General features: G+C 45.4%; 1 protein-coding gene across 1 annotated transcript in view; it reads left to right on the top strand.

Annotated features, from left to right (window-relative positions):
- Positions 1–4,502: 4,502 nt before the first annotated feature.
- The window catches only part of LOC135571167 (thyrotropin-releasing hormone-degrading ectoenzyme-like), a 37,083-nt gene continuing 23,310 nt past the window's right edge, over positions 4,503–18,275 (top strand). Inside the window, exon 1 of the mRNA XM_065016956.1 lies at positions 4,503–4,844. Within this exon, the coding sequence (XP_064873028.1) occupies positions 4,636–4,844 (209 nt within the window). The 5' untranslated portion in view covers positions 4,503–4,635. The remainder of the gene's footprint in view (positions 4,845–18,275) is intronic.

Raw genomic sequence — 18,275 nt, 5'->3', positions numbered from 1 at the left:
GGACGCAACTACAACATCACAGGGAGCGGAACCTGTGGACGCAACTACAACATCACAGGGAGCGGAACCTGTGGACGCAACTACAACATCACAGGGAGCGGAACCTGTGGACGCAACTACAACATCACAGGGAGCGTAACCTGTGGACGCAACTACAACATCACAGGGAGCGGAACCTGTGGACGCAACTACAACATCACAGGGAGCGGAACATGGATGTGCAACTACAACGCAACCTGTACAACATCAGGGAGCGGACCTGTGGACGCAACTACAACATCACAGGGAGCGGACCTGTGGACGCAACTACAACATCACAGGGAGCGGAACCTGTGGACGCAACTACAACATCATGGACCTGTGGACGCAACTACGACATCATGGACCTGTGGACGCAACTACGACATCATAGGGAGCGGACCCTGTGGACGCAACTACAACATCATGGACCTGTGGACGCAACTACAACATCACAGGGAGCGGACCCTGTGGACGCAACTACAGCATCATGGACCTGTGGACGCAACTACAACATCATGGACCTGTGGACGCAACTACAACATCACAGGGAGCGGACCCTGTGGACGCAACTACAACATCACAGGGAGCGGAACCTGTGGACGCAACTACAACATCACAGGGAGCGGAACCTGTGGACGCGGAACCTGGACAACATCACAGGGAGCGGAACCTGTGGACGCAACTACAACATCACAGGGAGCGGAACCTGTGGACGCAACTACAACATCATGGACCTGTGGACGCATCTACAACATCACAGGGAGCGGAACCTGTGGACGCAACTACAACATCACAGGGAGCGGAACCTGTGGACGCAACTACAACATCACAGGGAGCGGACCTGTGGACGCAACTACAACATCATGGACCTGTGGACGCAACTACAACATCATGGACCTGTGGACGCAACTACAACATCACAGGGAGCGGAACCTGTGGACGCAACTACAACATCACAGGGAGCGGCGGAACCTGTGGAGCGCAACCTACAACATCACAGGGAGCGGAACCTGTGGACGCAACTACAACATCACAGGGACCTGTGGACGCAACTACAACATCATGGACCTGTGGACGCAACTACAACATCATGGACCTGTGGACGCAACTACAACATCACAGGGAGCGGACCTGTGGACGCAACTACAACATCACAGGGAGCGGAACCTGTGGACGCAACTACAACATCACAGGGATGGAACCTGTGGACGCAACTACAACATCACAGTGGGCAACTACAACAGCGGACCTGTGGACGCAACTACAACATCACAGGGAGCGGACCTGTGGACGCAACTACAACATCACAGGGAGCGGAACCTGTGGACGCAACTACAACATCATAGGGAGCGGAACCTGTGGACGCAACTACAACATCATGGACCTGTGGACGCAACTACAACATCATGGACCTGTGGACGCAACTACAACATCACAGGGAGCGGAACCTGTGGACGCAACTACAACATCACAGGGAGCGGAACCTGTGGACGCAACTACAACATCATGGACCTGTGGACGCAACTACAACATCACAGGGAGCGGAACCTGTGGACGCAACTACAACATCACAGGGAGTGGACCTGTGGACGCAACTACAACATCATGGACCTGTGGACGCAACTACAACATCAGCGGACCTGTGGACGCAACTACAACATCAGGGAGCGGACCTGTGGACGCAACTACAACATCATGGACCTGTGGACCTGTGGACGCAACTACAACATCACAGGGAGCGGACCTGTGGACGCAACTACAACATCACGGACCTGTGGACGCAACTACAACATCATGGACCTGTGGACGCAACTACAACATCACAGGGAGCGGACCCTGTGGACGCAACTACAACATCACAGGGAGCGGAACCTGTGGACGCAACTACAACATCACAGGGAGCGGAACCTGTGGACGCAACTACAACATCACAGGGAGCGGAACCTGTGGACGCAACTACAACATCACAGGGAGCGGAACCTGTGGACGCAACTACAACATCACAGGGAGCGGAACCTGTGGACGCAACTACAACATCATGGACCTGTGGACGCAACTACAACATCATGGACCTGTGGACGCAACTACAACATCACAGGGAGCGGGACCTGTGGACGCAACTACAACATCACAGGGAGCGGACCTGTGGACGCAACTACAACATCACAGGAGAACCTGTGGACGCAACTACAACATCACAGGGAGCGGAACCTGTGGACGCAACTACAACATCACGGACCTGTGGACGCAACTACAACATCACGGACCTGTGGACGCAACTACAACATCACGGACCTGTGGACGCAACTACAACATCACGGACCTGTGGACGCAACTACAACATCACGGACCTGTGGACGCAACTACAACATCATGGACCTGTGGACGCAACTACAACATCACGGACCTGTGGACGCAACTACAACATCATGGACCTGTGGACGCAACTACAACATCACGGACCTGTGGACGCAACTACAACATCACGGACCTGTGGACGCAACTACAACATCACAGGGAGCGGAACCTGTGGACGCAACTACAACATCACAGGGAGCGGAACCTGTGGACGCAACTACAACATCACGGACCTGTGGACGCAACTACAACATCATGGACCTGTGGACGCAACTACAACATCACGGACCTGTGGACGCAACTACAACATCAACCTGTGGGACAACATGTGTGGACGCAACATCACACATCATGGACCTGTGGACGCAACTACAACATCACGGACCTGTGGACGCAACTACAACATCAAGGACCTGTGGACGCAACTACAACATCACGGACCTGTGGACGCAACTACACCATCATGGACCTGTGGACGCAACTACAACATCACGGACCTGTGAACGCAACTACAACATCACAGGGAGCGGAACCTGTGGACGCAACGTTTCAACAAACAACCTCTTAACATATTGACAACACACGCAGTCACCCATGAGGGTTTTTAACATGTTAATAGATGGACACAATCAGGGACAGGATTCAGACAACCTGATTGGTTAAAGCGTGTTGGTTGATTTTTACGACGTCACACAAAATACAGTCGTATTATTTCTGGGTACTTTGAGCTGAGACAAAAACGCGTTAGATGCTCCATCAATGGAGCATCTAAAATGATTTTGTCGGATGAAAACAAATGTAATGGTGCTCAACCCACAACAACCCCCAGGACATTTTAACATTAGCATCGCCATTGACGCAAAACAGTCCATTTCTAAACGCTTTCATTTAGTTTTTTTTTACCTGTGTGAGTAAACTATAGACACACTATATAGAGATGGAGCATGTTCTGCCATTGTTAAAAAAAAGCAGACCAATGTCTCTAGTTTAATATGTATAGTAGTATAATGTCTACAACATTATTGCGCCTCGCTGAGATGTGAACGGGAGAAGCAGCTGACGTGTCAAAAACGGAAGCAAAACCAACAAGGGCTCTGTTTACACTCTGTTTACACTCGGTAAGGGCTCTGTTTACACTCTGTTTACACTCGGTAAGGGCTCTGTTTACACTCTGTTTACACTCTGTTTACACTCGGTAAGGGCTCTGTTTACACTCTGTTTACACTCGGTAAGGGCTCTGTTTACACACGGTAAGGGCTCTGTTTACACTCGGTAAGGGCTCTGTTTACACTCTGTTTACACTCTGTAAGGGCTCTGTTTACACTCGGTAAGGGCTCTGTTTACACTCTGTTTACACTCTGTAAGGGCTCTGTTTACACTCTGTTTACACTCTGTTTACACTCTGTAAGGGCTCTGTTCCTAGCTAATATACACTCTGTTTACACTCTGTTTAAGGGCTCTGTTCCTAGCTAATATACACTCTGTTTACACTCTGTTTACACTCTGTTTAAGGGCTCTGTTCCTAGCTAATATACACTGTTTACACTCTGTTTACACTCTGTAAGGGCTCTGTTCCTAGCTAATATACACTCTGTTTACACTCTGTAAGGTGTCTGTTCAAAGCTAATATACACTCTATTTACACTCTGTTTAAGGGCTCTGTTACTAGCTAATATACACTCTGTTTACACTCTGTTTAAGGGCTCTGTTCCTAGCTAATATACACTCTGTTTACACTCTGTAAGGGCTCTGTTCCTAGCTAATATACACTCTGTTTACACTCTGTTTACACTCTGTAAGGACTCTGTGCCTAGCTAATATACACTCTGTTTACACTCTGTTTACACTCTGTTTACACTCTGTAAGGTCTCTGTTCCAAGCTAATATACACTCTGTTTACACTCTGTTTACACTCTGTAAGGTCTCTGTTCCAAGCTAATATACACTCTGTTTACACTCTGTTTACACAACGCTGTTAGATAGTCAATCTCTTTGACTTCTCTGAGGATTCTGGTCCGCTTGGTATTGATTTGTTAACCTTTGTTTAATCAGGGTAAAAATCCTTTGAGGTTAAAAATGATAAAGTGAGGAAGAGCTGAAAAGAAGCCTGACTGACACAAACAGCAGGAAATACTGAATACTAATGTTATTGTGGTAGTTTAAAGGAGAATGAAATTGGTAATGTAATTGGTTTGTGTGTGTGCCTGCTTGTATGCGTGTTTGTGTGTATGCGTGTGTGTGGTGTGTGTGCTGTGCATGTGTGTGTGTGTGTGTGGTGTGTGTACCCTTCCCTGCAGGATCCCTCCCAACGTGCGTGACATAGTGTACTGTACAGGCGTGTCTCTGATGGATGAGGACGTGTGGGAGTTCATCTGGATGAAGTTCCACTCCACAACAGCCATCTCAGAGAAGAAGGTTCTCCTGGAGGCTCTCACCTGCAGCGACAATGGCTTCCTGCTCAACCGGTAAGTCATTTGTAACAGAACTGTATTGTTCCCTCACAGGGAAACAGAACTTTATTGTTCCTTCACAGGGAAACAGAACTTTATTGTTCCCTCACAGGGAAACAGAACTTTATTGTTCCCTCACAGGGAAACAGAACTTTATTGTTCCCTAAACAGGGAAACAGAACTTTATTGTTCCTTCACAGGGAAACAGAACTTTATTGTTCCCTAACAGGGAAACAGAACTTTATTGTTCCTTCACATGGAAACAACTTTCTGTTCAACCGGTGAGTCAATATTAAATAACTTTATTGATCCATCACATGAAATTTCACAACAGCTTTGTGCTCAACTGGTGAGTAAACCACATTTAGCATCTCCTGGCTTCCACACATAGCCTACAAGCTGATGCAGTCCTTCGGAACATCTACATTTTATAAAGTCTAATAAATCCATGTAATACAGTCTGCACCATCACAATAAATCCATGTAATACAGTCTGCACCACCACAATAAATCCATGTAATACAGTCTACCTGCAGCACCACAATAAATCCATGTAATACAGCCTACCTGCAGCATCACAATAAATCCATGTAATACAGTCTACCTGCAGCACCACACAATAAATCCATGTAATACAGTCTACCTGCAGCACCACAATAAATCCATGTAATACAGTCTACCTGCAGCACCACAATAAATCCATGTAATACAGTCTACCTGCAGCACCACAATAAATCCATGTAATACAGTCTACCTGCAGCACCACAATAAATCCATGTAATACAGTCTACCTGCAGCACCACAATAAATCCATGTAATACAGTCTACCTGCAGCACCACAATAAATCCATGTAATACAGTCTACCTCACAATAAATCCTGCAGCACAGCACCACAATAAATCCATGTAATACAGTCTACCTGCAGCACCACAATAAATCCATGTAATACAGTCTACCTGCAGCACCACAATAAATCCATGTAATACAGTCTACCTGCAGCACCACAATAAATCCATGTAATACAGTCTACCTGCAGCACCACAATAAATCCATGTAATACAGTCTACCTGCAGCACCACAATAAATCCATGTAATACAGTCTACCTGCAGCACCACAATAAATCCATGTAATACAGTCTACAGCACCACAATAAATCCATGTAATACAGTCTACCTGCAGCACCACAATAAATCCATGTAATACAGTCTACCTGCAGCACCACAATAAATCCATGTAATACAGTCTACCTGCAGCACCACAATAAATCCATGTAATACAGTCTACCTGCAGCACCACAATAAATCCATGTAATACAGTCAATAAATCCTGCAGCACCACAATAAATCCATGTAATACAGTCTACCTGCAGCACCACAATAAATCCATGTAATACAGTCTACCTGCAGCACCACAATAAATCCATGTAATACAGTCTACCTGCAGCACCACAATAAATCCATGTAATACAGTCTACCTGCAGCACCACAATAAATCCATGTAATACAGTCTACCTGCAGCACCACAATAAATCCATGTAATACAGTCTACCTGCAGCACCACAATAAATCCATGTAATACAGTAAACCTGCAGCACCACAATAAATCCATGTGCAGCACCACAATAAATCCATGTAATACCTGCAGCACCACAATAAATCCATGTAATACAGTCTACCTGCAGCACCACAATAAATCCATGTAATACAGTCTACCTGCAGCACCACAATAAATCCATGTAATACAGTCTACCTGCAGCACCACAATAAATCCATGTAATACAGTCTACCTGCAGCACCACAATAAATCCATGTAATACAGTCTACCTGCAGCACCACAATAAATCCATGTAATACAGTCTACCTGCAGCACCACAATAAATCCATGCACCACAATAAATACAGTAATATAGTCTACCTGCAGCACCACAATAAATCCATGTAATACAGTCTGCAGCACCACAATAAATCCATGTAATACAGTCTACCTGCAGCACCACAATAAATCCATGTAATACAGTCTACCTGCAGCACCACAATAAATCCATGTAATACAGTCTACCTGCAGCACCACAATAAATCCATGTAATACAGTCTACCTGCAGCACCACAATAAATCCATGTAATACAGTCTACCTGCAGCACCACAATAAATCCATGTAATACAGTCTACCTGCAGCACCACAATAAATCCATGTAATACAGTCTACCTGCAGCACCACAATAAATCCATGTAATACAGTCTACCTGCAGCACCACAATAAATCCATGTAATACAGTCTACCTGCACCACAATAAATCCATGTAATACAGTCTGCAGCACCACAATAAATCCATGTAATACAGTCTACCTGCAGCACCACAATAAATCCATGTAATACAGTCTGCAGCACCACAATAAATCCATGTAATACAGTCTACCTGCAGCACCACAATAAATCCATGTAATACAGTCTACCTGCAGCACCACAATAAATCCATGTAATACAGTCTACCTGCAGCACCACAATAAATCCATGTAATACAGTCTACCTGCAGCACCACAATAAATCCATGTAATACAGTCAGCACCACAATAAATCCATGTAATACAGTCTACCTGCAGCACCACAATAAATCCATGTAATATAGTCTACCTGCAGCATCACAATAAATCCATGTAATACAGTCTACCTGCAGCACCACAATAAATCCATGTAATACAGTCTGCAGCACCACAATAAATCCATGTAATACAGTCTACTGCAGCACCACAATAAATCCATGTAATACAGTCTACAGCACCACAATAAATCCATGTAATACAGTCTGCAGCACCACAATAAATCCATGTAATACAGTCTGCAGCACCACAATAAATCCATGTAATACAGTCTGCAGCACCACAATAAATCCATGTAATACAGTCTACAGCACCACACCACAATAAATCCATGTAATACAGTCACAATAAATCCTGCAGCACCACAATAAATCCATGTAATACAGTCTACCTGCAGCACCACAATAAATCCATGTAATACAGTCTACCTGCAGCACCACAATAAATCCATGTAATACAGTCTACAGCACCACAATAAATCCTGCAGCACCACAATAAATCCATGTAATACAGTCTACCTGCAGCACCACAATAAATCCATGTAATACAGTCAATAAATCCATGCAGTCTACCTGCAGCACCACAATAAATCCATGTAATACACCTGCAGCACCACAATAAATCCTACCTGCAGCACCACAATAAATCCATGTAATACAGCACCACAATAAATCCATGTAATACAGCCTACAGCACCACAATAAATCCATGTAATACAGTCTACCTGCAGCACCACAATAAATCCATGTAATACAGTCTACCTGCAGCACCACAATAAATCCATGTAATACAGTCTACCTGCAGCACCACAATAAATCCATGTAATACAGTCTACCTGCAGCACCACAATAAATCCATGTAATACAGTCTACCTGCAGCACCACAATAAATCCATGTAATACAGTCTACCTGCAGCACCACAATAAATCCTACAGCAGCACCACAATAAATCCATGTAATACAGTCTACCTGCAGCACCACAATAAATCCATGTAATACAGTCTGCAGCACCACAATAAATCCATGTAATACAGTCTACCTGCAGCACCACAATAAATCCATGTAATACAGTCTACCTGCAGCACCACAATAAATCCATGTAATACAGTCTGCAGCACCACAATAAATCCATGTAATACAGTCTGCAGCACCACAATAAATCCATGTAATACAGCCTGCAGCACCACAATAAATCCATTATTTTAGATGGGTCTAAGGAAACATGAAAACATGTTTGTCTCTTTCAGAAGAACAGAAGAACATTATCTTGTTGTCCTTATGATAGGTCCTGATCCATTTATTGTTATCTTAAAAAACTCCCTAATCCCTGCCGATGACAAGCATACCCATAACATGATGCAGCCACCTCCATTTGTATTCAGAAGACAAAGTCCATTTCTCTGACAAATATTTTGCATTATTACTTTAGTGTCTTATTGCAAACAGGAAGCGTGTTTTGGAATATTTTTTATTCTGTAAAGGCTTCTTTTCCCTCTGTGATTTAGGTCGGTGTTGTGGAGTAACTTCAATGTTGCTGATCCATCCTCAGTGTTCTCCTATCACAACCTTAGAACTCTGTAACTGTTTTAAAGTCACCATTGGCCTCATGGTGAAATCCCTGTGCGGTTTCCTTCCTCTCTGGCAACTAAGTTAGGTAGGACGCCTGTATCTTTGTAGTGACTGGGTGTATTGATACACCAAAGTGTAGTTAATAACTTCACCAGGCTCGAAGGGATATTCAATGTTTTATTTTTTACTCATCTACCAATAGGTGCCCTTCTTTGCGAGGCATTGGAAAACCTCCCTGGTCTTTGTCGTTGAGTCTGTGCTTGAAATTCACTGCTCGACTGAGGGACCTTATAGATAATTGTATGTGTGGAGCACAGATATGGGGTAGTCATTAAAATATGGCGTTGTACAACATCGTTGCACACAGAGTGAGTCCATGCAACATATTATCTGACTTGCACATTTTGACTCCTGAACTTATTCAGGCTTGCCTTAATTAACAAAGGGGTGGAATACTTTATTGACTCAAGACATTTCAGTTTTTACATATTTATTATTATTTTGTAAACATAATTCCACTTTGACATTACGGGGTACTGTTTGTAGACGTGACGCAAAATCTAAATGTTATCCGTTTTAAATTCAGGCTGTAACTGAAACTAAATGTAGGGTAACCCCACGGGGTGTGAATCCTTTCTGAAGGCTCTGTGTGTTCGTACAGTTACTGTATAAGTATAGGACCACGTTGGTTGAGTCACTGGGAGACGTTAGAGGCTCACCTAGACCTTCTCTTTTCTTTTGATATGAAATATCTCTCATTTCAAACGGCCCTGTCCTTCGCCCATGTAACGGATGTGAAATGGCCCTGTCCTTCTCCCATGTAACGGATGTGAAATGGCCCTGTCCTTCTCCCATGTAACGGATGTGAAATGGCCCTGTCCTTCTCCCATGTAACGGATGTGAAATGGCCCTGTCCTTCGCCCATGTAACGGATGTGAAATGGCCCTGTCCTTCTCCCATGTAACGGATGTGAAATGGCCCTGTCCTTCTCCCATGTAACGGATGTGAAATGGCCCTGTCCTTCTCCCATGTAACGGATGTGAAATGGCCCTGTCCTTCGCCCATGTAACGGATGTGAAATGGCCCTGTCCTTCGCCCATGTAACGGATGTGAAATGGCCCTGTCATTCACCCATGTAACGGATGTAAAATGTCTAGCTAGTTAGAGGTGGTGCGCGCTAATAGCATTTCAATCGGTAACGTCACTTTCTCTGAGACCTTGAAGTAGTTGTTCCCCCGCGGCTTTTGTGGAGCGATGGGTAACGATGCTTCGTGGGTGACTGATGTTGATGTGTAGAGAGTGGGGATTCCCAGTAACCCTGCAGGTAGAGAGTGTGGATTCCCAGTAACCCTGCAGATAGAGAGTGGGGATTCCCAGTAACCCTGCAGGTAGAGAGTGGGGATTCCCAGTAACCCTGCAGGTAGAGAGTGGGGATTCCCAGTAACCCTGCAGGTAGAGAGTGGGGATTCCCAGTAACCCTGCAGGTAGAGAGTGGGGATTCCCAGTAACCCTGCAGATAGAGAGTGGGGATTCCCAGTAACCCTGCAGGTAGAGAGTAGGGATTCCCAGTAACCCTGCAGGTAGAGAGTGGGGATTCCCAGTAACCCTGCAGGTAGAGAGTGGGGATTCCCAGTAACCCTGCAGGTAGAGAGTGGGGATTCCCAGTCACCCTGCAGGTAGAGAGTAGGGATTCCCAGTAACCCTGCAGGTAGAGAGTGGGGATTCCCAGTAACCCTGCAGGTAGAGAGTGGGGATTCCCAGTAACCCTGCAGGTAGAGAGTGGGGATTCCCAGTCACCCTGCAGGTAGAGAGTGGGGATTCCCAGTAACCCTGCAGGTAGAGAGTGGGGATTCCCAGTAACCCTGCAGGTAGAGAGTGGGGATTCCCAGTAACCCTGCAGGTAGAGAGTGGGGATTCCCAGTAACCCTGCAGGTAGAGAGTGGGGATTCCCAGTAACCCTGCAGGTAGAGAGTGGGGATTCCCAGTAACCCTACAGGTAGAGAGTGGGGATTCCCAGTAACCCTACAGGTAGAGAGTGGGGATTCCCAGTAACCCTACAGGTAGAGAGTGGGGATTCCCAGTAACCCTGCAGGTAGAGAGTGGGGATTCCCAGTAACCCTGCAGGTAGAGAGTGGGGATTCCCAGTAACCCTGCAGGTAGAGAGTGGGGATTCCCAGTAACCCTGCAGGTAGAGAGTGGGGATTCCCAGTAACCCTGCAGGTAGAGAGTGGGGATTCCCAGTAACCCTGCAGGTAGAGAGTGGGGATTCCCAGTAACCCTGCAGGTAGAGAGTGGGGATTCCCAGTAACCCTGCAGGTAGAGAGTGGGGATTCCCAGTAACCCTGCAGGTAGAATCAGAGAGCTGATGGAGAGAACATGTTTATAGTACTATGTACCGTAGGCTTTGACCTTTTAATACAGGTTAATACCAGGAAGTAGAATACTGTACTGTAGGATTTGACCTTTAGGTTAATACCAGGAAGTAGAATACTGTACTGTAGGATTTGACCTTTAGGTTAATACCAGGAACTAGAATACTGTACTGTAGGATTTGACCTTTAGGTTAATACCAGGAACTAGAATACTGTACTGTAGGATTTGACCTTTAGGTTAATACCAGGAACTAGAATACTGTACTGTAGGATTTGACCTTTAGGTTAATACCATGAACTAGAATACTATACTGTAGGATTTGACCTTTAGGTTAATACCAGGAAGTAGAATACTGTACTGTTGGATTTGACCTTTAGGTTAATACCAGGAACTAGAATACTGTACTGTAGGATTTGACCTTTAATCCATGTTAATACCAGGAACTAGAATACTATACTGTAGGATTTGACCTTTAGGTTAATACCAGGAACTAGAATACTGTACTGTAGGATTTGACCTTTAGGTTAATACCAGGAACTAGAATACTGTACTGTAGGATTTGACCTTTAGGTTAATACCAGGAAGTAGAATACTGTACTGTAGGATTTGACCTTTAATCAATGTTAATACCAGGAACTAGAATACTGTACTGTAGGATTGGACCTTTAGGTTAATACTAGGAACTAGAATACTGTACTGTAGGATTTGACCTTTAGGTTAATACCAGGAACTAGAATACTGTACTGTAGGATTTGACCTTTAGGTTAATACCAGGAACTAGAATACTGTACTGTTGGATTTGACCTTTAGGTTAATACCAGGAACTAGAATACTGTACTGTTGGATTTGACCTTTAGGGTAATACCAGGAACTAGATTACTGTACCATAGGATTTGACCTTTAGGTTAATACCAGGAACTAGAATACTATACTGTAGGATTTGACCTTTAGGTTAATACCAGGAAGTAGAATACTGTACTGTTGGATTTGACCTTTAGGTTAATACCAGGAACTAGAATACTGTACTGTAGGATTTTACCTTTAATCCATGTTAATACCAGGAACTAGAATACTGTACTGTTGGATTTGACCTTTAGGTTAATACCAGGAACTAGAATACTGTACTGTAGGATTTGACCTTTAGGTTAATACCAGGAAGTAGAATACTGTACTGTAGGATTTGACCTTTAGGTTAATACCAGGAACTAGAATACTGTACTGTTGGATTTGACCTTTAGGTTAATACCAGGAACTAGAATACTGTACTGTTGGATTTGACCTTTAGGGTAATACCAGGAACTAGATTACTGTACCATAGGATTTGACCTTTAGGTTAATACCAGGAACTAGAATACTGTACTGTAGGATTTGACCTTTAGGTTGATACCAGGAACTAGAATACTGTACTGTAGGATTTGACCTTTAGGTTAATACCAGGAACTAGAATACTGTACTGTTGGATTTGACCTTTAGGTTAATACCAGGAACTAGAATACTGTACTGTAGGATTTGACCTTTAGGTTAATACCAGGAACTAGAATACTGTACTGTAGGATTTGACCTTTAGGTTAATACCAGGAAGTAGAATACTGTACTGTTGGATTTGACCTTTAGGTTAATACCAGGAACTAGAATACTGTACTGTTGGATTTGACCTTTAGGGTAATACCAGGAACTAGATTACTGTACCATAGGATTTGACCTTTAGGTTAATACCAGGAACTAGAATACTGTACTGTAGGATTTGACCTTTAGGTTAATACCAGGAACTAGAATACTGTACTGTAGGATTTGACCTTTAGGTTAATACCAGGAACTAGAATACTGTACTGTAGGATTTGACCTGTAGGTTAATACTAGGAACTAGAATACTGTACTGTTGGATTTGACCTTTAGGTTAATACCAGGAACTAGAATACTGTACTGTAGGATTTGACCTTTAGGTTAATACTAGGAACTAGAATACTGTACTGTAGGATTTGACCTTTAGGTTAATACTAGGAACTAGAATACTGTACTGTAGGATTTGACCTTTAGGTTAATACTAGGAACTAGAATAATGTACCGTAGGATTTGACCTTTAGGTTAATACTAGGAACTAGAATACTGTACTGTAGGATTTGACCTTTAGGTTAATACCAGGAACTAGAATACTGTACTGTAGGATTTGACCTTTAGGTTAATACCAGGAACTAGAATACTGTACTGTAGGATTTGACCTTTAGGTTAATACCAGGAACTAGAATACTGTACTGTTGGATTTGACCTTTTAATACAGGTTAATACTGACTTTCCAATGTATCCAGAATGAAGACCTCACCACCATGACTCACCAGGCTAGTTACAGTATGCGATGTGGAAGGACAGGCACTTCCTGATTTGAAGCGAGTCAATCTGAAACACACATAACCCTTGCTTTGTGTATCTAGTCCTCTGTCTACACGAGCGGAGAACTTCAGCATCAATGTATTGGGGCATTTGAAGGGGTATGCTAGTATGGACACGTCATATTGGGACACAGGTTTTGTCGGAGCACACTGAACAAGGCCCTCTCACTCACAGTACAACCCTCTAGTGTCCCCTATAGAGTCCGGGGGCCCCTATATGAACACCAGAGAGGAGATTGCAGTAAGCATGACAGGGGCCAACTGTATAAACACCAGAGAGGAGATTGCAGTAGGCATGACAGGGGCCTGCTGTATAGACACCAGAGAGGAGATTGCAGTAAGCATGACAGGGGCCAGCTGTATAGACACCAGAGAGGATATTGCAGTAAGCATGACAGGGGCCAACTGTATAAACACCAGAGATTGCAGTAAGCATGACAGGGGCCAGCTGTGTAGACACCAGAGAGGAGATTGCAGTAAGCATGACAGGGGCCAGCTGTATAGATACCAGAGAGGAGATTGCAGTAAGCATGACAGGGGCCAGCTTTATAGATACCAGAGAGGAGATTGCAGTAAGCGTGACAGGGGCCAGCTGTATAGACACCAGAGAGGAGATTGCAGTAAGCGTGACAGGGGCCAGCTGTATAGACACCAGAGAGGAGATTGCAGTAAGCATGACAGGGGCCAGCTGTATAGACACCAGAGAGGAGATTGCAGTAAGCATGACAGGGGCCAGCTGTATAGACACCAAAGAGGAGATTGCAGTAAGCATGACAGGGGCCAGCTGTATAGACACCAGAGAGGAGATTGCAGTAAGCGTGACATATGGATTTTCAGGAAGCAGGGTAGTTAGTATGTAAAGTGGTTGTCAGGGCGATGAGAGTATAATTCATGGTTTATAATGCCTGCAGTGATCCATCACTAATCGATCAGAAGTAAACCAGATGATGGCCTGCCACTTGACAACAATCCTACATCTGATCATAGGAATTATCTGGCTGTCAAATAACAGCTATTATCCGCGGTTTAAAAACACATTTACTAAATGCATCTCTCTCTGTATCTTTTCCTGGCAACTTGTGTCATCTGGGGCTAATGAAGATGCCTGGAGAGAAAACAGTGATAATACCCAGAATCCTTATTACCATAACTATGTTTTGGAAAGGAGGAGAACAAGGGGCATTAGTTCGCAGGCTGTGGAACAGAGAGTAGAGAATCTGGACACATTGTGCCAGACAGGCCAGCGAGACAGAAGGCAGGAGACACACCAACAAGCTCTACAGCTAATTAGTATGAGTCACGGTCCTGCGGAAGGGTATTGGCATGCCTGAGGAGAGTTAGAGGAGTGTGTGGGGTGAGGTGGGGGGGGGGAGGAGCTTGTGCTACGTTCCAAGGCACCCACCTCACCTCTCTCCTAATGTGTGTCAACGCTGAATAAAATGCCACACGCCTATAAAACGCCAAGGCACGCCCCTCACCCCGTCATGTGTGTGTGTGTGTGTGTGTGTGTGTGTGTGTGTGTGTGTGTGTGTGTGTGTGTGTGCGTGCGTGCGTGCGTGCGTGCGTGCGTGCGTGCGTGCGTGTGTGTGTACGTGTGTGTGTACGTGTACGTGTGTGTATGTGTGTACGTGTGTGTGTGTGTTTGTACGTGTGTATGTCTGTGTGTGTGTACGTGTGTGTGCATGTGTGCATGCGTTCGTGCATGTGTGTGTGTGTGTGTGTGACACTTGCCATTGCGCCCTCTCACCCCTCTACCATTGTAATCCAGGCAGGGTAGAATAAAAAGCAGAGCATGTGTAGCAGCTGTGATCCTGTCCCTCTGAGACCTGGGGAAAACAATGAGTCTGTTACGCTCCACAGGACCAGGAAGAAGCTACCTAGCAGAGGATGAAGCTGCTGGAGCTTTAGGGGCTTAATTGAATGGAGTGAATCATTTACTTTACAATGTACAGAGGCTGTGTCACAAATGGCTCCCTTAGTAGAAGCAGGAATGTAGTCTCTCTCAGAATCAATGATTTGAAGGCTTTAAGGCACACTTGAATTTCACACCGCATGCACTACTGAAGGTTGAAAATAATAAAACCCATGTCTGTGATTAGATCAGTGTGTGTGTGTGTCCGTGCCTGTTTGCGTGTTTTCAGTGGGGTTATCTTAGGCACGTAAGTGATACTCCATCTACAGACAAGAAAACTGGACAGGATAGACAAGATATGCCTTCCAGCTCCCCGCTCGGCTCTGAGGCTCTGAGGCTCTGAGGCTCTGAGGCACTGGGGCTCTGAGGCACTGAGGCTCTGGGGCTCTGAGGCTCTGAGGCTCTGAGGCTCTGAGGCTCTGGGGCTCTGGGGATCTGAGGCTCTGAGGCTCTGGGGCTCTGAGGCTCTGAGGCTCTGGGGCTCTGAGGCTCTGGGGCTCTGAGGCTCTGAGGCTCTGGGGCTCTGAGGCTCTGAGGCTCTGGGGCTCTGAGGCTCTGAGGCTCTGAGGCTCTGAGACTCTGAGGCTCTGAGGCTCTGGGGCTCTGAGGCTCTGAGGCTCTGGGGCTCTGAGGCTCTGGGGCTCTGAGGCTCTGAGGCTCTGAGGCTCTGAGACTCTGAGACTCTGAGGCTCTGAGGCTCTGAGGCTGGAATAGATGGGCCCTGCACTTAGTATTGATTTCTGTCTCCTCTGCACCCTTGGACTAAATTGTATCCTTCTCCTCAATGTTTTTATTAATGCATGATGTGACCTCAGCGCAGGATAAACCCTGCCTTCCCTGATAGACCATGTTCAGCCTGCTCTAAAACGAGGTGATCTCAGCGCTGCATAAACCCTGCCTTCCCTGATAGACCATGTTCAGCCTGCTCTACAACGATGTGATCTCAGAGCTGCATAAACCCTGCCTTCCCTGATAGACCATGTTCAGCCTGCTCTAAAACGAGGTGATCTCAGAGCTGCATAAACACTGCCTTCCCTGATAGACCATGTTCAGCCTGCTCTAAAACGAGGTGATCTCAGAGCTGCATAAACCCTGCCTTCCCCGATAGACCATGTTCAGCCTGCTCTACAACGAGGTGATCTCAGATCTGCATAAACCCTGCCTTCCCTGATATACCATGTTCAGCCTGCTCTAAAACGAGGTGATCTCAGAGCTGCATAAACCCTGCCTTCCCTGATAGACCATGTTCAGCCTGCTCTAAAACGAGGTGATCTCAGAGCTGCATAAACACTGCCTTCCCTGATAGACCATGTTCAGCCTGCTCTAAAACGAGGTGATCTCAGAGCTGCATAAACCCTGCCTTCCCTGATAGACCATGTTCAGCCTGCTCTAAAACGAGGTGATCTTAGCGCTGCATAAACCCTGCCTTCCCTGATAGACCATGTTCAGCCTGCTCTAAAACGAGGTGATCTTAGCGCTGCATAAACCCTGCCTTCCCTGATAGACCATGTTCAGCCTGCTCTACAACGAGGTGATCTCAGCGCTGCATAAACCCTGCCTTCCCTGATAGACCATGTTCAGCCTGCTCTAAAACGAGGTGGTCTCAGAGCTGCATAAACCCTGCCTTCCCTGATAGACCATGTTCAGCCTGCTCTAAAACGAAGTGATCTCAACACAGCTCCGGCGGCGACCTTTTACACTCCCAGAAGACTCAGAAAGACGAAATAATTTCCTGTGTGTGAGGGGCCATTTTATTTTCTGTAGTCTGGTTTGGTCGGTTGTGTCGGAAAGGGGAAATTAGTTATGCTGTAGCAGTGTGTGAGGGGCCATTTTATTTTCTGTAGTCTGGTTTGGTCGGTTGGGTCGGAAAGGGGAAATAAGTTATGCTGTAGCGGTGTGTGAGGGGCCATTTTATTTTCTGTAGTCTGGTTTGGTCGGTTGGGTCGGAAAGGGGAAATAAGTTATGCTGTAGCGGTGTGTGAGGGGCCATTTTATTTTCTGTAGTCTGGTTTGGTCGGTTGGGTCGGAAAGGGGAAATTAGTTATGCTGTAGCGGTGTGTGAGGGGCCATTTTATTTTCTGTAGTCTGGTTTGGTCGGTTGACCATTAGTTATGCTGTAGCAGTGTGTGAGGGGCCATTTTATTTTCTGTAGTCTGGTTTGGTCGGTTGGGTCGGAAAGGGGAAATAAGTTATGCTGTAGCAGTGTGTGAGGGGCCATTTTATTTTCTGTAGTCTGGTTTGGTCGGTTGGGTCGGAAAGGGGAAATTAGTTATGCTGTAGCAGTGTGTGAGGGGCCATTTTATTTTCTGTAGTCTGGTTTGGTCGGTTGGGTCGGAAAGGGGAAATTAGTTATGCTGTAGCAGTGTGTGAGGGGCCATTTTATTTTCTGTAGTCTGGTTTGGTCGGTTGGGTCGGAAAGGGGAAATAAGTTATGCTGTAGCAGTGTGTGAGCTGCTGGGGATTTGTGGATGGTGTTGCAACATGTGCTCAAAAATCAGTGTTTGGAAACTTAGAGAAACTAACAGGAACTTAATGTTCCGTCTCCACATGGTGTTCTGTGTTATTTACACATTATGGCTGTGAGATCAGGAAACAGAGTAGAATG

Source organism: Oncorhynchus nerka, unplaced genomic scaffold (assembly GCF_034236695.1).
Source record: "Oncorhynchus nerka isolate Pitt River unplaced genomic scaffold, Oner_Uvic_2.0 unplaced_scaffold_717, whole genome shotgun sequence".
Lineage (NCBI taxonomy): Eukaryota > Metazoa > Chordata > Actinopteri > Salmoniformes > Salmonidae > Oncorhynchus > Oncorhynchus nerka.
This window is presented reverse-complemented; position numbering and strand designations above follow the sequence as displayed.